The sequence below is a fragment of the Pongo pygmaeus genome, chromosome X (genome assembly GCF_028885625.2).
Source record: "Pongo pygmaeus isolate AG05252 chromosome X, NHGRI_mPonPyg2-v2.0_pri, whole genome shotgun sequence".
Classification (NCBI taxonomy): domain Eukaryota; kingdom Metazoa; phylum Chordata; class Mammalia; order Primates; family Hominidae; genus Pongo; species Pongo pygmaeus.
Window position 1 is genome coordinate 10,647,546 of NC_072396.2, and position 25,720 is coordinate 10,673,265.

Here is a 25,720-nt window from a genome sequence, read left to right on the forward strand (position 1 = left end):
ACGACAGTTTTACTATATATCTTCCAGAGTATTCTTGAAGCTTGTCAATGGGACTTTCCCTGGTCTGATGTTGGAATGGCCCACTGTTAATACATTTCCACCAGGCAACTGCTTACTTCTCTCTCTGTCCTTTGTTTCCTGTTTCCAAGGCACCTCCCTTAAACCTCTTCCCAGTGTTACATAGCTTTAAAATATCTTTAAGGCATCTTCATCAAAGGCTTTATAACAATAAGTTTAGACAAGCTATCCTCTCCCATTTTAGCTTGACACTCAAACATTTTTACCTCCCCCAAAGCAAAAATTGATTTTGTATTTTAGACACCGTAGCAAGTTTGTGCTTAAGTGTTCAGCGATGCTTCTCCTTATTATAGGTCCTGTTGCTTAACGGGTAGGTAGGTGCCTTTGTGTAAATATTGCCTTGTAAATAATGAGGTTTTTTAAGGTTGTTTAAGTAGGATTCGGTTTGTTTAAAAATATTGTAATCAGCAGCCTTTAAAAATTTTTTCATTCCCTAGGATCTTTTAAGCAAAGGTTGAAATTTAAAAACTAAGGCAATAAATGTCACAGAATCTATTGTCTATTGTATAGCTCCAGGCACACCTGCTAAGAGGCAGCTTACTAATTTTGCTGAAACCCATTACTGTAATCAAGTGGGAAGCAGTAATTGTCATCAACCAGTTACAGAAGAAATTTAAGCTTACCAACCAAGTACTCTTCTCGAAGCTATGTTTGGAATGTCTGAAGAGGCACCACACGGTGTAAATACCACCTATATGCTTTCAATCAGACCGATAATAATATAGAAGGTGCTATTTACATGGTTTGTGCAAAGGGAAGGAGTGTTTTGCTCTGAGGAATCAGAAAAGCTGTTTTTCTGGCCTGTGGAAATGGAAGAGCCCCTGTACGCTGGTGGAGAAATACAGGTGCGTGACTGTATTTGAGGAATCTTGTGCCATTTTATGAGTATAGAAATATGACAGCATTTAGCTAGACACTATCCCATGCCAATTTCACTTCCTAGAGGAATTGGGAGCAAAGATTATAGACAGATCCAAGATAGTATGGATCAGAAAAGAAAGGTAAGTGAGGTAAATAAGGATTTTTCTTACACATCATGTTTAAAAATTGTAGCAACTGCTCACATGAAGCTGAAAATGTTTTGTTATGTTTTGGAATGCCAAAGCATGGCGTTATCTTTGTTAGAGAGCACTTCGTTAGCACCACCTAGGCAACGTGACTCTCTTCACCATCATATACTAGCACACGGGGCCGTATGCGACTGTTGCTCAAGTTCCTGGCAAATGGGCCTTTACCTCTCATTGCTCTGCAAATATGAGGACTCGCCTGTACTTAGCAGGGCTCAGGTGCTTCTTGTCTTGAGTTCTGCAGTTAAGTAGAGGTTCAAAGAGGACTCAGCGGGGAGTCGCAGAGATGATTAAAGGGTGGAAAGTTAGAGTTTCAGGGAAGAGTTAAGGAAACTCTCAGGTTTTTTTGGTCTGGTGGATGATTTATTAGGCTGGTACAAAAGTAGTTGCGGTTTTTGCCGTTATTTTCAATGGCAAGAACCGCAATTAACTTTTGCACCAACCTAATGATTCTCCAGCATGTGGAAGACGCTTAGTTGCAGAAAGGGGTCTACATCCAGCACTGAACAAAAAGCTAAGTGTCAGGTCTGTCAGACAAGGGAGAAAGAGGTTTCTGCCCGGGAGGGCTGTTAGTTACTGGACTAGGTCATGGAGAATAGTGGTGTCATCTACACCTTTCTGTTGGGGATGTTTATATATATATATATATATATATACATACACACATAGAGGGACTTCTCCATGCTTTAGTAGACAGACAATAACTTGTAAAATAATCTGCTTTTTCTTTTGTATAATCTTTACTTTTTTATCATATCATCTTTGTACTACTTCTGTGGTTGCTTTCAATTTTCCATTTTAACCTATCTCATTAATTATATCTGTCTTATGGACGCATTTAAAAAAATTTTTTTGAGACAGGGTCTCGCTCTTTGGCCCAGGCTGGAGTGCAGTGGCGCGATCATAACTCACTGCAGCCTCTACCCCCTGGGCTCAAGCAGTCTTCCTGCTTCAGCCTCCGGAGAAGCTAGGACTACAGGCTTGCACCACCATGCCTGGCTAAGCATTTTTAATTAACAGGATGATAGACTATTACCTCCCTAAAAACACAGTTCAAGTGGGAGTACTCCTCCTCAGCACCACTGACATTTGGGGCTTGATGATTCTCTGTGCTGGGGCTGTCTTGTGCACTCTTGGGTGTTGAGCAGCATCCCAGGGCTCCACCCACTGGATGTCAGGAGCACTTGCCCTCTCCTATTGTGATAACCAAAAATGTCTTTAGACATTGCCAAATGTCCCCTGAGGGTGGAGGCAGAATTGCTCCCAGTTGAGAACCATTGCTCTAAAGCCACTCAATAGCCCAATGAATATGTGATTATTTCCAATTTTGAAAAATTTATTGGCCTATCACATAGTTTGTGAAATTTCTCTTACCCATACTTTATTATTTACCATCTCTACATCTGGCATATGAACATATTGCTTCTAGGAAATGGAATGTTGAGTAACCTTAGCAGGTGCTCATAAAATATACATTCCTTCTTCTTCTTCTTTTTTTTTTTTTTGACTAAGTCTTGCTCTGTTTCCCAGGCTGGAGTGCAGTGGCGACATCTCGGCTCACCCCAGCCTCCACCTCCCAGATTCAAGCAATTCTCCTGCCTCAGCCTCCCGAGTAGATGGGACTACAGGCACATGCCACCATGCATGGCTAATTTTTGTATTTTTAGTAGAGACGGAGTTTCACCATGTTGGTCAGGCTGGTCTCAAACTCCTGATCTTAAGTGATCCGCCCACCTCAGCCTCCCAAAGTGCTGGGATTACAGGCATGAGCCACTGTGCCTGGCCTAAAATGTACATTCTTTTTCAAGAGCTGTGGCCACTGAGACTCATTCTAGTAGAATATATGACAAACCTCCTACATTAAAGACAGTTTTAAAAACAGTTTAACTATTTTTAAAACATTTAAAAATGAAGTTTATTACATTTTTTTCAAAATGAAAGTAATACACACTCCAAATATTGGGGAAATCAGAAGAAAAAGGAAACATTTAAAAAGCCACCTACATTCTTATCACCAAAGAAGATATGATTGATATTTAGTGCATTTCCTTTTTGTCTTTTAGGTCTTTTAAAAAGATGCATTTTCAGTTGTATTGTTTTGGTTTCTTTTTCAACACAGACTCCCAAGTGTTCCTGGGGTATGTGGGTCTCTTTTCTTGTAGCACTGGCTCATCCCCTGGGTGAGGAGTTAGTTGGTTTATCCTTTCACACAGGAAATATTTCTTAAGTGTCCACCATGTGCTGATACCATCCTAGAAGCTCAGAGTCCAGGGATGACAGCACACTGCCTCTGCCCTCTGTGAACTTACATGCAGGCATTTTGGTGTCTGATGATTTCTGGTCCAAACTGAGAGTAGATGTTTCACCCTAGTAGAGAATTGCAAAGAGCTTTCTTGCTGGTTCTTCTTCCATTCACAGGCTTTTGCCTGTTCCTAGCACCTCTACCCACAAAGTTTGAAGCCTCCTGTAAGTCTGTAATAGAGTTCCAAAGTGGCCTAGCAGAACCTTTCTGAGGAGAGTAGCAGTTGCCACTGTGGGAATAGCAAGGTGCATAGCTCAGGCTTCTGGCTCTGACCCTAGCTGATGCCTACATTTTTGCTTGGCAGTAAATACCTTGTGTGCTTTCCTTCCTGATGCCTCCTATGTGAGATAGGTTCAGTTTTATGTGGCAGGCAGAACCAGATACACTGACATTTAGTAGACCTACTCATCCATTCATTCATATGTGCATTTGGCAAATATCTGTTTTGTGTCTACTGTGTGTTAGGCATTGTCCAGGCACTGGGAGTGCACTGGTGAGCAAGAGTTCATTGAGCTAGTGGCTGTTAGAAATCAGGGCTTCTAACCCAATCAGTAGGTTCAAAGGAGATATAAGCATGTTATTTATTTTATTGTAGCAAGTGGATCGACCTTTTATTAAATTGTATTTGGTTTTAGAAGGGGTTCAGCAAATCCATGTCATCAACTCTTGATTGGGGTTTGCGACTTGATCCAATCCTGACACTCACTCAATGGTTGAAATTGATGGAAATCCTGTTAGTGGGACTTTAAGAGAATCGGCTGGTCTATGGAAATGAGCAAATAAGTATGTGTTGCCAGTTGCCTCCCTGCCTTAGTGGGTAAGGACAGAATCATCTTGGTTTAGGAGAGAAGTATGTAGTATATATCGAACAGTCTATGTTTGAAAACATGTTGTGCATCAAAGTCGTCTGGTATTTGTGGCAGAATCATACCCCATTTGATGTAACTTGATTTAACCTGACCCATATAATGTGGAGGCATGTGCCCAGCAGGCCCTCTGTTCCTCTTTTAAACAGAGACCCTTTTTCAGACTCAGCCTGACCCCAAATGCTGCCAGTTTTCCATTAGAGTACTCTATTGCACTAAATGGCCTTAGAGGAGGCAGTTAGAATTTTATTTTTGAAAGAACAATATAGGTGAATAGTAGTCTTTGAGAAGGCAAGAAATGTATTATGGGAACCAGGATCCATTTTAAAGCAAGCCTTGCTGTACATTTTCCCTAACCTTTTCCCATGAACCGAAAGAAAGATTAAAATTCCAACAGAAGGAAAATCGCCTTGGAGAAATATCTTGAGACCGATGGATTTATTTCATGTGTGACTTAAAATAGCCTGGGTTTCTAGCACCGCGTTAAGCTGTATTTCTAATGAGTTCCTGTTACCCTACTTTTCTTCAGCTTTCTTTCACATGGCTTTTTCTATAGACAGAAATAGGCTAATTGCTACCATAACAGTTTTACTATCTTTCTTTGAGAGATCCACAAAATGGCCCATTTTTAAGACAGGAGATCCGAAGGGCTGGGGGGGGATGCAGCTTTTCTAGGGTTGTTTCTTTGGACCCAAGGGTCGCGTTTGGGATTGAGCTGCATTTCTGGGCTGTGAGCCTGGGCTGGCCGTATTGGTTTCTTGTTCCTCCCAGGATTCATAATGCCATTTGGGCCAGTTATAAGTTAGTTCGTAAAAAGAAAAACAATGTATTAAGGTCATCGGGCAGCTAAGTAAGTTTCTTGTCACGTCAAACTCCAGCCCATGATGAGGTGAAGGAGCGTAAGGAAAGCCAGAGTGGAGGGCCCTGGGCTGTTTGGGGTGCCTGGAGTCTGGGGGGAAGCAGTGAATGTCCCCAAAGGGGCCATCTGGGTCAGGCCCATCTTGCCAGACTTTGGCAACAAATGATCTGGTCACAGCAGGGGACCCTCACACAGCATTAGCTGCAGAGAGATGCCAATTCCACAGATGTTTGGCTAAAGCCGCTTATTAAGAATGTGTGGTTCATCCTCCAAACCCCTTTTCTGTGGGATTCTAGATGGTGTGTATGAGTGTGGGGTGGGGAGTTGCTCAGCAAGGGGTTTTTGTGTGGCTCATTGTTCTTGCTCACCCCATTCTAGAGAACGCCAGACAGAGGCAGGAGGGCATTGTGAGCAATTCCATCATGTACTTCACGGAGGAACCCCCCGAGCTGCCGGCCAACAGCCCACATCCCCTAAAGCTGCGGCGCATCCTGAACCTCAGCCCATTTACAGTCACAGACCACACCCCGATGGAAACGGTGGTAGATATCTTCCGGAAACTGGGGCTTCGGCAGTGCCTGGTGACGCGGAGCGGGTGAGTAGCCGGACATGTGGCCAGAATGACCTAGGGAGAAAAAGATGAGTGAGACATGGTCTCAGCCCTGAAGGATGTGGAGGGCCACGGGGTGGAACAGTCCTTGACAGAGAATGGCAGTAAGCCGTGGTGAATGTGTTGAGGAGGAAATGTACAGGGGGCTTGGGACTGAGGGCTGGGCAGCCGTGCAGCCAGGGAAGGGGGCGGTCCAGGCTGGACTGCTGCCTGGGCTGAGGGAGGTTGAGTAAAAAGGGGCGGAGCCACAGGAGAAGGGATTGGTGTTGCTTTTCTACCACCCCATGGGACACTTGGCTTAGGGAGGAGGTTCTGCTATAACGTGATGTATGCGGTCCTCAAAATCACAGCACTACGCAAAAAGTGATCCATGCAAACCACAGGACTTGTGGGAAAAATGGGGTTAGGTACACAACAGTCAAAAACTTCATCAGTGATACGTGACATAAAAGAGGTGGACGCCTAATAAGAATGGTAGTACCGAGCCAGGTGCAGTGAGTGGCTCGTGCCTATAATCTCAGCACTTCGGGAGGCTGAGGTGGAGGATCACTTGAGCCCAGGAGTTGGAGACCAGCCTGGGTGGCAAGACCCTATCTCTACAAATAAATTTTTATAAAATCAGCCAGGTGTGCCCATAGTCCCAGCTACTTGGGAGGCTGAGACAGGAGCATCACTTGAGCCCAGGCTTCCAAGGCTGCATTGGCCTAGGATTGCACCACTGCACTCCAGCCTTGGCAGCAGAATGAGACCCTGTCTTGGAAAAAGAATAGTGGTAGTACCATGTTACACATTAGTTAAACGGTTAAGAAATACAGGGATACAACAGAAATATGTCACTTCATCTTAAAAAGGCCTGAAGTTGGCTGTGGGGTGGGTTTCACAAGCTCTGCCACTTATGAATTACCGGAAAGGGGTGGAAGGAGGGGAACCTGAACTCAAGGGGAAGTGGTCACAGCAGGTGTGGATGGGCATGGCTCCTCATGCATGCATGAACTGAGGTCGCTTGTGGATGTTTGGGGGCCGGGCATGTGCATTTTGTGTATGCCGATCCCACTGGGTTCAGCTGGGTACAGTTTTCTGCATTTGCCTAGAGCTTCTCATGGATGAAATCACACATAAGCAAAGGTAAAATTCATATTATGCTCAGATTGTTCCTGATATATCAATTTGTTTGAAACAACTTTGTTTTCGAAACAAACATGATTGGAGAATGGAGAGATTTGATGGCCCCATGGCATTGTCCCTGCTGCCACTTTTGTTTTGTGTTGTCACAAATCAGGAAACCAACAATGCAACGATCGAGGGTCCACTGTAGTAGCACCAGAGGAGCAGTTCCTTAAAGGCCATTCCTTGGCCTCTGAGTGTCCCAAGTTCCATGGTGTCAGAAGCTTGTGTAAGGGAAGGGGTTGGCTTGGTCAGAGTAGCATGGAACCTAGGGTTATCTGCCCATTTTATTCCTTTATGGGCTGGGAGTAGGAGGCGGGGAATGGGTTCTGGAGACATTGGTACCTAATAAAGTTTAGGCCTTTATAGACTCCAGAGGCTCAACTATCTAATGTAGCTTATATTTCCAGAGCCAGCACACTCTAGTTTAACACAGCAGTTCTCAACTGGGATGATTTTACCTCCCAGAGACATTGGGCAATGTCTGGAGACAATTTGGGGTGTCATGACCGGAGGGAGGGATGCTATTGGCATCTAGTGAGTAGAGGTCAGGGATGCTGCTAAACATCCCGCAGTGAACAGGACAGCTCCACAACAAAACATCTGGCCCAAAATGTCACTAGTCGTGCAGTTGAGTGACCTTGGACTGGATGTCCCTGTATAGCTAAATGAGCAATCCTATTCATTCCACTTTCTTCCTGCTGTCCTGGTAGCAAGCACACAGGGGGACAGGCTCTGCAATTTGCAGATTTACCCAGAGAACTCCTGGCCAGCAGAGTGAGCATCCTCCTTAGCTCTGACTACAGACAGAGCAGTGTCTTGCATGTGGGAGGTGCAATCAATAGGGAAAAATAAATGAGTCCTTGTGTTTGACAAGGCTAGGGATCATTTCTGCTGATGAATTTTAAAGGAGCTCAAGTGGTTTTTCAAACTTGAGTGTGGATCAAAATACCCTGGAGGATTAAACCTCCAGGTTAAATCCAGATTTCTGGGCCCTGCCACAGAGGTACTGATCCCTGGAAGTCTAGGGTGAGGCCCAAGAATGTTCTTTCCTAACAAGCTCCCAGGTGATGCTGCTCCTGCCGGTCTGGGGACCCCACCTTGAGAACCACTGAAGTCGATTTATGCACTTGAGTTTCCAGTACTCTTGGTATAAATACCACTGTGATTGCCCGTGCTGTCTCAAGTGTGTAGGAGTTTCTCCTTTCCTTTAAAACAATAATCCAATGTCAATTATCATTGGAATTTCAGCTCAGGCAGGAAACTCTGCCCTTAATGCCCGCTCACACCTCATAGAGCCCCACGAGGTCTGCATGTGAAGATCTGGGTGCCGAAATTGGCTCCGAATGTGGTTCAAGAAAGCAAAATCGCACTGTCTCTTGCTCTACATCTTTTAAACAAACACAGATGCTGCTGCGTTAGTGCTGGCAAGGGATCCTTGTCTGCGGGGCCTTTCATCTCCTTGGGCTTCTTGCCAGGGCAGGCACGTCTCTGGCCAGCTCTCATGTTTGATGTGCTCGCCCACCCTGTACCTTCCCTGCTCGGGATGGCCACGAGCCTGAGCTCCACCGCTGACCTGGATCACCTGCAGCATTTCTCAGGCCTGGGGTTCAAGGGGCATCATAAAACTGGACCAGGAATCAGAATACCGCAATCTAGGAAGCCTCCAGTTGCTAAGAGTGAATGTGGGTGAGATTTTCCCTATGAAAGTTCTAGAAAGGAAAAGTGAGTAAGGTAGATGGTGTCAGATTTTCCCCAAGCCCTGCTAGGTGGTCCACAGGGGCCTGGACAGGGTAGCTTTCACAGAAGAGCCCAGCTGCTCGAATTTGAATTATGTTCTTGGTCATAGATCTGGCCATTTAGAATTCGCTGAATTTGCTTCTACTGCTACTCAAAGGGGCTGGAAGTTCAAACACTTGATTTAAATCAAATAGGACATTTCATGCCACTAACGAAGCCTGCTGGATTTGATGTTACCTCCTTCTGGGTTGATGTTCAGCTTTCTTCTTTTGTGGTAATTACCATCGCAGGCCAGGGCACAATTTATGCACGAACCCAAGGCAGCTCCTGAATTCATATTTCCCTAGTGCTGTTATAATCAACTTAACTTTTAGACATTACAGTCACAGAGCTTTAAAAGGAGGTTTTCAGAACTGCAAATGCTGGATCTTTTGATACTGTCTCCAGGGTGAAGATAAGGAAACAAAAACCAGGATTTGTAGATACGGGAGGGTTCCGTGTGTGTGTGTGTGTGTGTGTGTGTATGTGAGTGTGTGTGTGTTATAGTTATCATTACTTTGCAAACACTAACAAGTCTTATTTTTTTCAAAGCAACATTGGTTTAATCAACATTATATTGAGCATCTATTTTAGCTGGGAACTGTAGGGGGCACAAAAAGTGTTTAAAAAAAAAAAGCCGAGGAGCTTGTTATCTACTAAAGAACATGGACATAATCCAGTTTAACTGGTGCTACCCAAGGCGGGCGCTCCGGGGGGACTGTTCTGTTTTTTTTTGTTTTTTGTTTTTTTTTTTTAGTTTAATTTAATTTAAAGTTCTGGGATATATGTGCAGGAAGTGCAGTCTTACTACATAGGTAAACGTGTGCCATGGTGGTTTCCTGCACCTACCAACCCATCACCTAGGTAGGTAGCCCCATATGCATTAGCTATTTATCCTGATGCTCTCCCTCCCCACACCCACGACAGGCCCCAGTATGTGCTGTTCCTCTCCCTGTGTCCATGTGTTCTCATTGTTCAGCTCCCACTTATAAGTGAAAACATACAGTGTTTGGTTTTCTGTTCCTGTGTTATTTTGCTGAGGATAATGGCTTCCAGCTCCATCCATGTCCCTGCAAAGGACATGATCTCATTCCTTTTTATGGCTGCATCGTATTCCATGGTATATATGTGCCACATTTTCTTTATCCAGTCTATCACTGATGAGCATTTGGGTTGGTTCCATGTCTTTGCTATTGTGAATGGTGCTGCAGCGAACATACGTGTGCATGTATCTTTATAATAGAATGATTTATATTCCTTTGGGTATATACTCAGTAATGGGATTGCTGGGTCAAATGGTATTTCTGGTTCTAGGTCTTTGGGGAATCGCCACACTGTCCTCCATAACAGTTGAACTAATTCACATTCCCACCAACAGTGTAAAAGCGTTCCTGTTTCTCCACACTCTTGCTCCACACCAGCATCTGTTGTTTCTTGACTTTAATAATTGCCATTCTGACTGATGTGAGATGGCATCTCATTGTGGGTTTGATTTGCATTTCTCTAATGATAGTGATGTGGAGCTTTTTCTCATATGTTTGTTGGCTATATAAATGTCTTCTTTTGAGAAGTGTCTGTTCATGTCCTTTGCCCACTTTTTGATGGGGTTGTTTTCTTCTTGTAAATTTGTTTAAGTTCCTTGTAGATTCTGCATATTAGACCTCTGTCAGATGGATAGATTGCAAAATTTCTCCCATTCTGTAGGTTGTCTGTTCACTCTGATGATAGTTTCTTTTGCTGTGCAGAAGCTCTTTAGTTTAATTAGATCCCATTTGTCAACTTTTGCTTTTGTTGCAATTGCTTTTGAGGTTTTCATTATGAAATCTTTGCCCGTGACTATGTCCTGAATGGTATTGCCTAGATTTTTTTTCTAGGCTTTTTATCGTTTTGGGTTTTACATTTAAGTCTTTAATCTATCTTGAGTTAATTTTTGTATAAGGTATAAGGAAGGGATTCAGTTTCAATTTTCTGCATATAGCTAACCAATCCTCCCAGCATCATTTATTAAATAGGGAGTCTTTTCCCCATTGATTGTTTTGTTAGCTTTGTCAAAGATCAGATGGTTGTAGATATGTGGTCTTATTTTTGAGATCTCTATTCTGTTCCATTGGTCTATGTACCAGTACTGTACTGTTTTGGATACTGTGGCCATGTAGTATAGTTTGAAGTCGGGTAGCATGATGCCTGCAGCTTTGTTCTTTTTGCTTAGGATTTTCTAGGCTATATGGACTCTGCACCTCAAAACAACAGAATATACATTCTTCTTGGCGCCACACGACACTTACTCTAAAATCAATCATGTAATTGGAAGTGAAACACTCCTCAGCAAATGCAAAACAACTGAAATCATAACAAGCAGTCTCTCAGACCACAGTGCACTCAGATTAGAACTCAAGATTAAGAAACTCACTCAAAACCACACAACTACATGGAAATTGAACAACCTCCTCCTGAATGACTCCTGGGTAAATAATAAAATTAAGGCAGAAATCAAGAAATTCTTTGAAACCAATGAGAACAAAGAGACAACATACCAGAATCTCTTGGACACAGCTACAGCAGTGTTAAGAGGGAAATTTATAGCACTAAATGCCCACATCAAAAAGCTAGAAAGATCTCAAGTCAACACCCTAACATCACAACTAAAAGAACTAGAGAACCAAGAGCAGACAAACCCCAAAGCTAGCAGAAGACAAGAAATAAGCAAGATCAGAGCAGAACTGAAGGAGATAGAGATACAAAAAACCCTTCAAAAAATCAACAACCCCAACAAATCCAGGAGTTGTTTTTTTGAAAAAATTAATAAAATAGACTGCTAGCTAGGGTAGTAAAGAAGAAAAGAGAGAAGAATTGAATAGACACAACAAAAAATGATACAGGGGATATCATCACTGACCCCACAGGAATACAAACAACCATCAGAGAATACTGTATCACCTCTATGTAAATAAACTAGAAAATCTAGAAGAAATAGATAAATTCCTGGATGCATACACCCTCCCAAGACTGAACCAGGAAGAAGTTGAACCCCTGAATAGACCAAGTTCTGAAATTGAGGCAGTAATAAATAGCCTACCAACCCAAAAAACCCCAGGACCAGAGAGATTTACAGCTGAATTCTTTGTACCAGAGGTACAAAGAGGAACTGGTACCATTTCTTCAGAAACTATTCCAAACAGTTGAAAAGGAGGGACTCCTCCCTAACTCATTTTATGAGGCCAGCATCATCCTGATACCAAAACCTGGCAGAGATACAACAAAAAAAGGAAACTTCAGGCCAATATCCCTAATGAACATTGATGCAAAAATCCTCAATAAAAAAAATAATGGCAAACTGAACCCGGCAGCATATCAAAAGGCTTATTCACCACGATCAAGTCAGCTTCATCCCTGGGGTACAAGGCTGGTTCAACAGACACAAATCAATAAACGTAATTCATCACACAAACAAAATGAAAGACAAAAACCACATGATTATCTCAATGGATGCAGAAAAGGCCTTCGATAAAAATAACATCCCTTCATGTTAAAAACTCTCAATAAACTAGGTACTGATGGAACATAACTCAAAATAATAAGAGCCATTTATGACAAACCCACAGCCAATATCATACTGAGTGGGCAAAACCTGGAAGCATTCCTCTTGAAAACCAGCACAAAACAAAGATGCCCTCTCTCACCATTCCTATTTAATATATTGTACAATTCACCCATTTAAAATGCATGATTCAGTGGTTTTTAGTAGAAAATGGGTTGTGCATTAATCACCACAATTTTAGATAATTTTCATCACCCCAAAAAGAAACCCCACACCCCTTAGCCGTTACCTCCTATACCACAGTCCTTGGCAACCACTACTGTATTTTCTGTCTCTGTGGACTTGCCTATTCTGGACATTTCATGTCAATACAGTCATGCACTATGTGGCCTTTTGTATTTGGCTTCTTTCACTGAGCATCATGTTTTCAAGGTTCATCCACACTGAAGATGTGTCTGTACTTCTTTCCTTGTTAGGGCTGAATCATCTTGCATTGTGTGGATAGACCACATTTTGCTGATCAATTCATTAGTTGATGGACGTTTGGTTTCCCTTTTTTTCTTTTTTTTAATTATTTTTAATTTTTGTGGGTACATAGGAGTATATATGTATGGGTATATGGTATATTTTGATACAGGCATGTAATGCATAATAATCATATCAGGGTAAATGGGGTCTCCCATCACCTCAAGCGTTTATCCTTTGGGTTACAAACATTCCAATTCTTTTAGTTATTTTTAAATGTACAGTTAAATTATTGATTGTAGTCACCCTGTTCCACTATCAAATACTAGATCGTATTCATTCTTTTAAACTATTTTTTGTACCCATTAACCATCCTCCATCCCCTCCTCCCCCCTCCCCCATTCCCTTTAGTTTTCAAATGAGGAGGTGAGACTCTAAGAAGCAAAACACTGTTCAAGGTTAAAGGGAATTGGTTGCAGAGCCAGTCCCATCTGGATTCTTCCAGGTCTCCTATCTCCTGAGGCACAATCAGCTGCCAGGTACCGGGAGGACCTCTGATGGAGAACCCTGCCAGCCGACCCTGACCCTTGAGGACATCAATCCCCTCCGTACAGCACCCTCTGGGACCAACGACAGTGGGGAGTAGACCTGGGCGTGATGGGAAGATATGTGGCAGCATCCTTAAGTATCCAGATTCCTGGAATGGCTGCATTTTGGGATACCTGTTCAGTAAAATACTGAGGATATGGGGCCAGGTAACGGGATTCCTGTGTCCCATGCTGACGGTGTATTATAGATTCACCCACAGAGGTCTATTTGTGTCTGAAAGCTCCTGGCTGGGAGTAATAGTGAAAGTATTTAAGAGCTGGTGCCATATAATGAACTCATTTGTTATGAATTGTGGGGAGTTCACTGCAGTTCTATAAGGTATGAGGTTGGCAGGGGACATCCCAGGGTGTCTAGCTCAGTGGCTATAAACCAACTGGTGTAGAACTATTTTAGTACTTTTTAATCTGGATGGTGGTTCTCAACCAGGGGCTATCTTGTCCCCCCTCCACAGGAGACATTTGGCATTGTCTGGAGACATTTTGGTTGCCATGACGGGGGATGGGGATGCTGGTGCATCTAGTGGGTAGAGGCCCAGGATGCTGCTGTATGTTCCACAGTGCACAGAATGGCCTATCTGCAACAAATAATTAGCCAACCTAAATGTCACTAGTGCCAAGGTGGAGAAACCCTGTGTAAAGCCTTCCCAGGTGGAGGGCTGGATGGGTGGAAGGAGTCCTATGGGCCCAGCTTGCATTTTGCTGCTACCGCATGGGAGGGGGCCTCACTGGGAATTCCTATCTGCCTGTAAATAGATGCCCTTCCCAGTAACAAAGCCGCCTTTCCTAGCTATCACTGCTTTCTTGAAATTAATTAGAATTATCAGAGCTAGAACAAAATTTACCTGACTCTGGGAAGAAACCTTGTTTAAAAACATTTATTTAAATTTTTATGGGTACATAGTAGATGTGTATATTTATGGAACACACGAGATTTTTAAAAATATATATATATATTTTTATTATACTTTAAGTTCTAGGGTACATGTGCACAACGTGCAGGTTTGTTACATATGTATACATGTGCCGTGTTGGTGTGCTGCACCCATTAACTCATCGTTTACATTAGGTATATCTCCTAATGCTATCCCTCCCCCGTCCCCCCACCCCACAACAGGCCCCGGTGTGTGATGTTCCCCTTCCTGTGTCCATGTGTTCTCATTGTTCAATTCCCACCTATGAGTGAGAACATGTGGTGTTTGGTTTTTTTGTCCTTGTGATAGTTTGCTCAGAATGATGGTTTCCAGCTTCATCCATGTCCCTACAAAGGACATGAACTCATCCTTTTTTATGGCTGCATAGTATTCCATAGTCTATATGTGCCACATTTTCTTAATCCAGTCTATCATTGTTGGACATTTGGGTTGGTTCCAAGTCTTTGCTATTGTGAATAGTGCAGCAATAAACATACGTGTGCATGTGTCTTTATAGCAGCATGATTTATATTCCTTTGGGTATGGAACACATGAGATGTTTTGATACTGGCATGCAATGCATAATAATCACATCATAGAGAATGGGGTATCCATCCCCTCAAGCATTTACCCTTTGTGTTACAAACTATCCAACTGTACTCTTTTCATATGCCTGTTTGCTATTTGTATGTCTTCTTTTGAGAAATGTCTATCCAAATATTTTGCCCGTTTTTTTGATCAGATTATTAGATTTTTCCCTATAGAGTTGTTTGAGCTCCTTATATATTCTGCTTATTAATCCCTTGTCAGATGGGTAGTTTGCTAGTGTTTTCTCCCATTCTGTGGGTTGTCTCTTCACTTTGTTGATTGGGAAACCTTTATTTCTTATGTGGGCCTCTAAGGCTCTGACATGCCTCAAGTCTGGAGGCCTGGACTGCTCTTCTCAGCAGCAGTACATGGCTGCCAAAGCAAAAGGGCAACTCTAATGAGACCGGAGCCCACTAAAGCTTTTGCAACCGTAGAAGCAGGGTGATTTGGCGAAGTGTTGGGTAACAGTGCCCTTGAGAAAATGTGTATCTCTGGTTGATTGATTGCAATGGGTCCTCATTGTGACAGTTGAGCCCGAAGCAACTAAGACAAATGAGGATGGAAAGAAATGTTCAGGCTCTGCCAGCTGGACCCAGCAACCTTCCTGTGTGAGGAGACCAGAGCCCTTGTTGGGCCTTGAATCTATCAACTGTGTTCATACTCACAGATGGGTTTTCCCAGGAGAACTCAGCATCTCACTGCAAAGAAGAGTGCTAACATTTGTTTCCTTTAGGTAGGTCTTGTTTCAGGATTATAACAACATTTAGGTTTACAGAACAATTGAGCAAAATGTGCAGTTCCCCTATATCCCCTTCTCCCCCCTCAGTTTCCCCTATTGTCAATATCTTGCATTACTGTTGTATTTGTTGTAATTGATGAACCAATATCAATACTTTATTATTAACTAACATCCATAGTTTACTTTAGAGTGTACTCTGTGTCATATATTTCTGTGGATTTTGACAAATATATAATATCAGAGTAGTTTCACTGCCCTAAAAATCCCCTGTGCTCTGCTTATTTATCCCTCTTTTCCACCCACCAAACCCTGACAACCACTGATCTTTTTACTGTCTCCATAGTTTTGCCTTTTCCAGAATGTTGCATATTATGTAGTTGGAATCATTCAGTATGTAGCCTTTTCAGACTGGCTTCTTTCACTCAGCAATACACATTTTGATTTTCCTCCACATCTTTTCATGACTTGATAGCACTTTTGTTTTTATTGCTGAAGAATATCCATTGTCTGGATATGCCATGGTTCAGTTTATCCAGTCACCTACTAAAGAAAATGTTGGTTGCTTCCAGGTTTTGGCAATTATGAATGAAGCAGACGTCTTCTAAGACATTTTCTTTACATAACTACCAAACCATGATGATATAAAATTAACAGTAACTCAATATAGCATCCAATATCCAGTTGATATTCATTCAAATGTCAACTCAGAATTCCATCAAGGTTTGTGCATTGCATTCTTTTGCCTTCTTAGTCTCTTGTCTAGAACAGTTTCCTGCCTTGTTGTTTTTTTTTAATGACAGAGATTTTTAAAAATAATTCCAAATTTTATTTTAGATACAGGAGATACATGTGCAGGTTTGTTACTTGCAAAGATTTCCTTTGAAGAGTCCAGACCAGTAGTCTCACATTCTGGGTCTGATTACTTCCTCATGATTCAATTTGGCGTAAGTCGTTTTTGGCAGCATTCCAACATAGGTAACATTATAGAGTCTGCTTTTCTGACTTTGTTGATGATAAGCTCCATTGCTCGGATGAGGTGGTGATGGCCAGAACCCTTCATTGTAAAGTGACATTTTTCTCTTTGTTCATAATCTGTAGGAAAGTACTTTGAGACCATGTGAATTTTCTGTTTTCCAGCAACCATTCACCCAATGATTTTGGTATCCATTGATAATTATTGCCTAAGCTAATTATTACATTGGGGGTTGCAAAGTATTAATTATCAAATTCTGTCCTGCTTCCTACGTTTATCAAGTATTCCTCCCCATTTAAGAAAAACAATCACTGTAGGGTCATGATATATTCTTTTAATGCTTTTGTAATTCATATTGTCATTATTCTGTTTGCTTAGCATGCTCTTTCACTATTTTCCTCTCTCCTAAAGATGTTGCCATGAGATGGAGGGGAAGGGGTCTTATTTGCTGTCTCCCTCAGTGTGATAGATAGGGAAACCAACACAAGAAACGGATACCTTTCCCAAGACTGTTTAAGGTCCGGTGTTGTCAGAGCCAAAAAAAGTCAGAATCCTGGCCTGACAGTTTGACTAATCAGTGTCTATTTCACCAGGTGTAACTGATTTGAATACTGCTTAGAATACTTACATCCCCTCTTCATATTCACTAAGAGATAAATTTGACTAATTTTGCCTTAATTAAATGACAGTATATTACAATTAGGTTTTCTGATTTCTTTTGTGTATTATCATACACAGAGTAGAAACCCATTATTTTAATAGCTATAGAGTATTTTAATGCGAGACTACCAGAGTTTGCTTCTGCATACCCCTTTTTTGGGGGGTACAGTGGAGATAGAGTGAGTAGTGTTTTGCGAACTTATGTGGGAATGGAGCTTCTTTTTTTCCAAAGAAGTTGTTCACTTGTCCTTCTCTCAGACCTTTCATTTTACCCAAGGGGCGTGATGTGTTCCTGCAGGTGGTCATTTAGTAAAATAATGAAACAAGGCTTGCTATGAATGGTTGTGCAAATGTGCACTGTATAATCCAGAGGGCACAATTTCTACTGCAGTGTTTGTGAGCAGTGCTCCTTGGCACTGTGTGATATACAGTCTTGGTGTTCCCACACAATAGACTCTGGGAAGTGGCATTCTTTTTATAAGTTGAAAGCAATGGAATTTTGGAAGAGGAGGCAATTTACATATATAGTCAGAGATAAATGTCAAACTTTATCCTCCCAGTAAGATAGAACTACAGATAGAATCACTTTTTATCTTGTACTTAAAATTTCTTATACTTAAAATACCTTATACTTGGAATTCCTGTGGTGTGGTCAAGTTTTGACAGTGCCTTTCATAAACCCTTTTAAAATTGATTATAGTCTTGAAATTTAAGAGGATATAGTAGTCATCATAGGTTTACTGCCGTAATAAACAAGCTTGCAGTCTCTGTGGCCTAATGCAATAAAGGTTTAATTTTCTCACATGTTGCATCCGGTGTGGATTGCAGGTGGGCTCTGGACCTAGGTCTTTGAATCTGGTGGCTCCTAAGTCAATCCTCAGAGCCCTTCACTGGCTCCTGTGCCTCTGGCTGCCAGATGAGAAGAGAGAGTGGGGGGAGATGCACAGGAGACCTGGGAGCGGCATCTGTCACTTCCACCCACAGGCATTGGCCAGTGCTCCCTCCATTGGCTCTGCCTAACGACAAGGGAGGCTGGGAAATGTTGTCTGTCTCTGTGTCCACATGGAAAAGGCACTGGGGTTTAGGGAGAGGGATGAGTCGTCGTTTCAAGGCTGACCTCTTTTCTCTATTTTGTTTCTTCTCCAGGAGACTTCTTGGCATCATCACAAAAAAGGATGTTCTGAGACATATGGCCCAGATGGCAAACCAGGACCCCGAATCCATCATGTTTAATTAGCAACAAGGTGGCAATTATTTTCAGAAAAACACTGACTGTGTCGTTTAAAAAGAAATAAATGATATGTTATTATCCCGATGAAAGATCATGCATTGGGGACAGCAGAAACAAAAGCTTTGTGGGAAGGGCGGGGAAGAAGGATGAAACCTTTAAAAACAAAAACAAAAACATCAATGAGTAGGCATTGAATAGCTTTAACCCCGTATGAGTTTCAAGCTGTGTTTCCTAATGAGTTTGTTACTGCTGTGGGGGCATGTGGGTGGGTAAATGATGTAAATGATGTGATCTGTACAAGTATGTGGAGCATGAATGCTGATTCAAGAAACTTTTACTCCTTCTGCTCAAGGCTGATGTTTGTAACTTATGAACACACGTGAAGTGTTGAGTCCAAAAGACGAAGGGGTATTGGCATGTCAGCGTCCTTATTTATTGGTTCTTGAAGTTTTGCTGCTATGTTACTGAATCATACTAAAGACATTTGCACTTACTTTGTTGAAAAAGAAAAAGAAATTAAATTTGAACATAGTGAAAGCTGCAAGTATGCCAGTGGGTCCGCTCACGACCGTCCTGTTTCTTGCTCCTGTTCTCAGCCTGTTATCTGGCTTATCCATCAGTTTCTGAACCAACATCAGGGGCACCTGCCATGATGAGTGTGAAGAAATCATTTCTCTATGCAAGACTGGCATCCTGGGACTGCACGATGAACTATTGGAGCATATAGTACTGTGGTGTGTCTCCTCCCATACAAAGGGACACATCCTTATTTTGAGGGTATACTCACCCGATCATTGATTTGCATCCCCATTGCATTTGCTTCATTTATTTATTGCTTTTGCCCATGCATTCAATATTGATCAGCTCAGCACTTCCATGGGCCATAGCCGGTATGCCCCCAGCCTGCCATAAGCGTGCTTTCATTTTCAAGTAGCATATGCAAGAGTCCAAACAGGCTACCCAATGTTACTACTTATTTTTCCTCTCAGGTCTTATCAGATATGGCTGTGGAGAGGATGAGGCATACGCGTTCTCAGTTGGAATCCCTCCAAATGGATTGCAAGAGAAATACTAAATTGATTCTAAATCTGTTCCATTATCTTCTCTGTAGGATGCAAAACGTCCAGTTTTAATGTATAAGCATGCACTTCATACTAGCAATCACAGCGCAGGAGGACAGCATTAAATTTTATATAGCCAATTTGGGCACTGGGCATCTTTGTATTTGAACTTAACGACACATTTACTCTTTTAGTCAGGATTTCGGTCTTTTCTGCGGGAAGGAATTAAGCTATGTATTAGGTCCACCATATGATCTGTGTAAGTAAGATTATCCCACTTGCCCTTTCTCTTTAGTCTTTGTCCCTTCCTTTTCACTAAGTGCCCCTCATCCTTTTCAATCTCATTGTCACTGGATAGTGCTGCATCACTTAGGTGTGCATTTGGCTGCAAATAACAGAAAACCCAGCAAACACTGAAGGGCTGGATAAAAACCCTGAGACTCCAGGGTACTCCAGGACTGTCTCCATAACATCATTGGGATCCCCATCCCGTTGCTATTTCTTTTTCACCATTTTTACCTTTTGTCCTCTGGCTTATTGCCTCAGAGTTGCAAGATGGTTCCTGAACTGTCAGGTATCATGTCTGCTTTCTAAGTGGGAAGAGGAAGGGAGAGGCAAGCAACTAGGTACAATGTCTATCAGAGACGCTCAGCTTGTATCCATTGACTGGAAGTCTGTCACGTGGCTCCCCCTAGCCGCACACTAGTGTGGGAAGGAAAATATTGAGCTAGGCACATTACTCTCTGAACGAAATTCATATTATCTTATTAAGGAAGAGTGTTGGTCTTCAGGAGGGGAAGTTTGCTGTATTGGACGCCATCATCGTGTCCTTGTCATTGCCCTTCCGGTTTTCATTCTTGCTAAACCCCTGTGAATGTTCTTCTAACCTTCCTGTTCCCCACCCCTTCTCTCAGATTTGACCTAGAATTCCCAGCCCAAATCCATAATTTCTTAGCTCTAATAAGAATTTTCATGTTGGACAAAAACCTAGCTACAAATGGGTTTCTATGAAACTTCTAATTAATATGCAAAATGTATATTTTCTCTGGGTTAAGAAATTTTAAGTCAGACCATGCTGACACAATAAGAAAATTTGTTTGTGTAATTCATTGACCTCTTCCTTCCAAAATAACATCAAGTAGCCACCTCAGTGTGACAATATCCAGTCAATAGTAGAGAATTTAATCCTTGGTCCTATAAAAGAATAAAATTCATTGTCGTATTTATAGCACGTAAGCCTTGAGTAACAGGTCTTAATGTTAGTGTTGGTGTTGTGGTTTCTACGGAACGTTTACAAGTGAAATTGGATTCTCCTGGGCTTTAAATCCTAAAAAGTCTTAATGACCGCTTCATGTAGTTCCCCTCTTATTCCCCTATGGTCTCCTCAGAGCCAGTGTGTGCTGGGAAAGAGTATTAGTCATAGGCTGGCTTTATAGAATCCAGGAGGTCCTTTTAGCTGAAACAAGCGGCTTCAAAAGGGAACATGAAACAGTGAAAAGATAGCCAAAGGTCAGTGAAACCACAGCATTTCTTTCTAATCTGGCTGAAGCCATGGGGGGGAATGAGGGGAAAATATGCTTCCGGGCCAAGGTCACCGAGGGGGACCTTGGGATTTGTGTCCTCCCCGGTGCTTAGAGTAGAGATATCTGCAAATTCATGGCAAACAGTTGGAAGAGTTACTTGACTGAAACAACCCAATCTTACTTTTTTTCATAAGTTGAACCTCTGATTTATCGTGGGGTTCAGCCTCTCCTCAATAGAAGGCCAGAGTTGGACAGGTGGACTAAGGTCAAGGATGAAGTCTGCGGTGGGGACTACCACAGCAAACTGCCTTCCTTCTGTGGAGTCCTAACTCAGCCATGTGGCCCACTCACCCAGGGGCCTGGAGGCTCAGACAAACCCCATGGGGAACATGCTGCCATGCTGTGTCTCTCTTTCTTGTAAACATAGTTGGGTAGGAATCCCAACGGTATTTGCTCTCTCCAAATGCAGAACTTCCATCCACTTTATCTGGTGATCTGATAAACAGCATGGGGACGTGGAGGTGAAATAAGCATCTTTCAGAATAAGTTTTTTTTTTTTTTTTCCTCTTCCAGAACCAAAGGCTTTAGACATTTGTAGAACTTTCTGGATTCCTTCCGAATCGGGTTTTAACATAAAAAACCATCAACACATCATGGGAAAGGAGCTCTTTCATGACACATCACATGTTTCTTGCTCTCACTGAGGAAATGTGTTGTACAAAAGCACCAAATAAGGGCACCCTGGAAGTGACATGTGTGTTTCTTCTAAGTGGTTTTTAGTGCATCCCCTGGGATTGCAGATGCTTATGTGGCTTTTAGGGAAAGGCAGAATGTGCTAGAAGTCGAAGTCATTCAATATTCAGTGCTTACTGTTACTTTGAACCAGGTAATCTCAGTTCTTTATTCAGTCCTTCCCAAAGACCTTACAAAGGAGATGTGTAAATTGATAGATTTTGAGCCTAATAAATCACAGAAATGGAAAATTTTAGAGCAGTTTGTTTCACTTAGGTGAGAACTGAGAACTGATTACTTTAAATTACCAACATGTGCAAATTCTACTTAGTATTCATTATTAGATGCTGAGCTGGAAAAGATGAGAAACCCAAGGAGAACTATTGAATTACCACATAATTGTAATATTATGCTTTCATTTTAATTTTGTACGGGCAGTGTTCTATCAGACTAAGCTTCTAGCCTTTGAAATGATTTACATGAGGAGAGAGCCTGTATATCTGACTTGGGAAACATTAAGCAGACCCTATTTTCACCGGCGCGGTAATAACTATTTATTTGCTATCCTAGAGGTGCTGGGAATGAGCCTACGTGCGACTTTGATGAGATATATTCACATTTGGTGTTGGAACGACCACGTAGCAACGTGTTGGCTTTTTTTTATTGTAACACTCTGTGTAAACGTTGACATCTTATTAAATATTAAATGTTTGAACTCTATTTTTAAAAATAAAACAAGCACAGAGTCTGCAACAAACATGTAAATGGAAGAGATACTGATTTCACAGTGTGTTTCTACGCAGTAGAACCTCTGGAAACCTGGTCCCCATGACTTGGTAGAACTATCCAGTAAAGTTAAAGACCCATCTTAAGACGGGCACACAGATTGTGAAGTCCATTCAGTCAGCTTTAAAATTCCTTGTTCTTGGCTGGGTGGGCGGTGACCAAATGAAAATTCAGACTGAGGCTATCAGTTTCCAAGGATTGGGTAGGAACACTTCCTCAGGCCATCTGTGTTTGCCCTGTGTGAAGGCTGGGGAGTACAGCTTGGGTAATGGTCTAACATTCATTCATTCTTTCATCCTTTCTTTCAGGAGCAAATTTTCTGTTTGTTACTTTGGGAACCACAAGGGTTGAATTATGTCTTTTCCCACAAGTTTTTTTTTTTTTTTTTTTTTTTTGTGAAAACTTTCTACTTTACAGAAAATTTGAAAGAAAGAAAAGAAAGGAACAAAGGATGCCCACAGATCCTTGACCTAGAAGAGGTGCTATTTAATATGGGTGGTTAGAGGAGTCCCCGCTGGTTAGGGGAGGGGACCAGCTGGGGGTACAGCTGGGGAAAGGGTATCCTCAGCAGAGGGGACAGCAAGTACAAATGTCCTGAGGTGGAAATGGGCCTAGCCTGCTGGGGGCCCACCAGGGGTGGATGGCTGCAGCCTTGGGATGGGAGTGCAGGTATTTGAAGTTGGGTTTGTTTTCCCTTTGGGAGGAGGGTAGACACAGCAGATGCTTCAGGGTCTTGAAGGACCAGGTAAAGCCCTGGAATTCAGAGGAGTGACATGATTTGACTTGTGTTGTCCACAAACCATTCTGGCTGTTGGACAGCAAGACTGGAAGCCAGGGCTCCGGTTAGGAGTCTATTGCAGATACGCCAGGTGCGGTGGCTCATGCCTGTAATCCCAGCACTTTGGGAGGCCAAAGCAGGCAGATCACTTGAGGTCAGGAGTTTGAGACCAGCCTGGCCAACATGGTGAAACCCTGTCTGTACTAAAAAATACAAAAACAAGCCAGGTGTGGTGGCAGGCGCCTGTAATCCCAGCTACTTGGGAGGCTGAGGCAGAAGAATCGCTTGAACCTGGGAGGCAGAGGTTACAGTGAGCTGAGATCGTGCCACTGTGCTCCAGCCTGGGCAACAGAGCGAGACTCCATTAAAAAAAAAAAAAAAGGTCTATTGCAAATAGGTGAGTGATGATGGGGGCTTGCCCCAGAAAAATTCTTGAATTCCAGTTATACAGTTGCCCCTCAGTATCTGTGGGGGATTGCTTTCAGGACCCCCCCATAGATTCCAAAATCCATGACGCTTAAGCCCCTTATATAAAATGTTGTATTATTTGCATATGGCCCACGCACATCCTCCTGTCTGCTTTAAACATTCTCTAGATTACTTAGAATACCTAGTTCAATGTAATGCTATGTAAATAGTTGTTACACTGCATTGTTTATGGAATAGTGACAAGAAAAAAGTCTGTACATGTTCAGTACAGATGCAACCATCCATTTTTTTTCCTGAATATTTTCAAATCTACAGTTGAATCCACAGATGCAGAATCCATGGATACAGAGGGCAAACTGTATTTCCAAGGTAGAGCCAACGGATTTGCTGATGCACTGGATGTAAAATGGTACAACCAAGTTGCTATTTACTGAGATGGGCTAGACTAGGTGAGGAGCTCCCTCTTGGAAATGCTACATGAGAGTTGTCTCTTAGACATTCAAGTTTGGAGCTCAGGGGAATCATTAAGGTTTGAGATATAAATCAAGCCATTGGCATATCGGTGGCATTTAAAGCCATGCCTGGAAACTTTTGTGGTCTCATGATACCCTAAAAGCAAACAGAATAATCTTTTTTTTTTTTTTTTTTGAGATGGAGTCTTGCCCTGTTGCCCAGGCTGGAGTGCGGTGGCATGATCTTGGCTTACTGCAGTCTCTGCCTCCTGGGTTCAAGCGATTCTCCTGTCTCATCCTCCTTAGTAACTAGGATTACAGTTGCACACCATCACGCCTGGCTAATTTTCCATATTTTTGGTACAGACAGGGTTTCACCATGTTGGCCAGGCTGGTCTCGAATTTCTGACCTCAAGTGATTTGCCCGCCTCGGCCTCCCAAAGGGCTGGGATTACAGGCATGAGTCACCACACCCAGCCAGAATATTCTTCCAACAGAATTTCAATATTGAGTTTTCAGAGAGTCACACCAATGTCACAGGCCGATAGGACTGCACTTGAGTTCCGGCTCCATTGAGTCCTGGCTCCTCGTGCCATTGTCAAAGGGACTGAACTTCTCTGAGCCTGGGTTTCCCCATCTCTGTAGAGTGAGCTACTGCTCTTGCCACAGCAGCATGGCTGTGAGAAATGAGGTAATTGCTGTACAGTACTTGGCATGGAATATGACCAGGCAAATGGTAGACATTATCATCTAAAGCTCAGTAGCTTTAGTGGGAAATACTGCAATTAATTGTGTGTTGTTAAAGGACATATAACACTTTAGTTTAATTATAAGGCCACGAAAGTAAACACAGATCAGACTAGCCAAATGCTTTTTTCCCAGTCCCTGCAGTCTTTTTTCCAAAAAACAAAACAAAACAAAGCAACAACTCGGATCTCTTAAGGGATATATTTAGAGAAAAAAAAAAAAAGAAACCTGTCTCCAAATTAATGGGAAATTACAGAAAGGAAGCTACTTGGTAGAAAATTCCATTTCTCTGTACCTTTATATTGGCTTGAAGAGCAGAAAAGCATCAGTATGCATGGATACTGAACTATGTATTGATTACTTTGAAATTTGGAGCAAGAATTCATGGAACACAAGAAAGTGTATAGCTTGCTTATTTTCAGGCCACCTAAAACTCAATACCCTCTGCACTTCCAGACAAAGAAAAATCTCTCCAGCATGGTGTTAATGTAGAAATGAGTCTGTTAGTAAAACTCATGAAAGAACAGCGTTTTGTGGGCCTTGGACATTTCCTGTCACCATGATGTTGTTAAAAGCCAGAGGGGGAGAATGAACAAATAGAATTTGTCTGAAAAGTGACAGCCCATCAGTTTTAATTCTGGAGGCTTAGCTAGAGCTAACCAGGATGGCCTTGCAAATAAAAGTCTGGGTCATGCATGGGTTTCCTGGGCTTTCATGGGTTGAGAAAGGACTAGAAACGTCCATCTCCATCAATTTCCATCAGGACCAGCGTGC

At 42.3% G+C, this 25,720-nt stretch overlaps 1 protein-coding gene across 1 annotated transcript in view; it reads left to right on the forward strand.

The window, feature by feature from the left end:
* Positions 1-22,513, forward strand: part of CLCN4 (chloride voltage-gated channel 4) — an 80,919-nt gene extending 58,406 nt beyond the window's left edge. Inside the window, exons 12-13 of the mRNA XM_054472156.2 lie at positions 5,551-5,767; positions 18,354-22,513. Coding sequence (XP_054328131.1) covers positions 5,551-5,767; positions 18,354-18,444 — 308 coding nt within the window. The 3' untranslated portion in view covers positions 18,445-22,513. The remainder of the gene's footprint in view (positions 1-5,550; positions 5,768-18,353) is intronic.
* Positions 22,514-25,720: the final 3,207 nt, after the last annotated feature.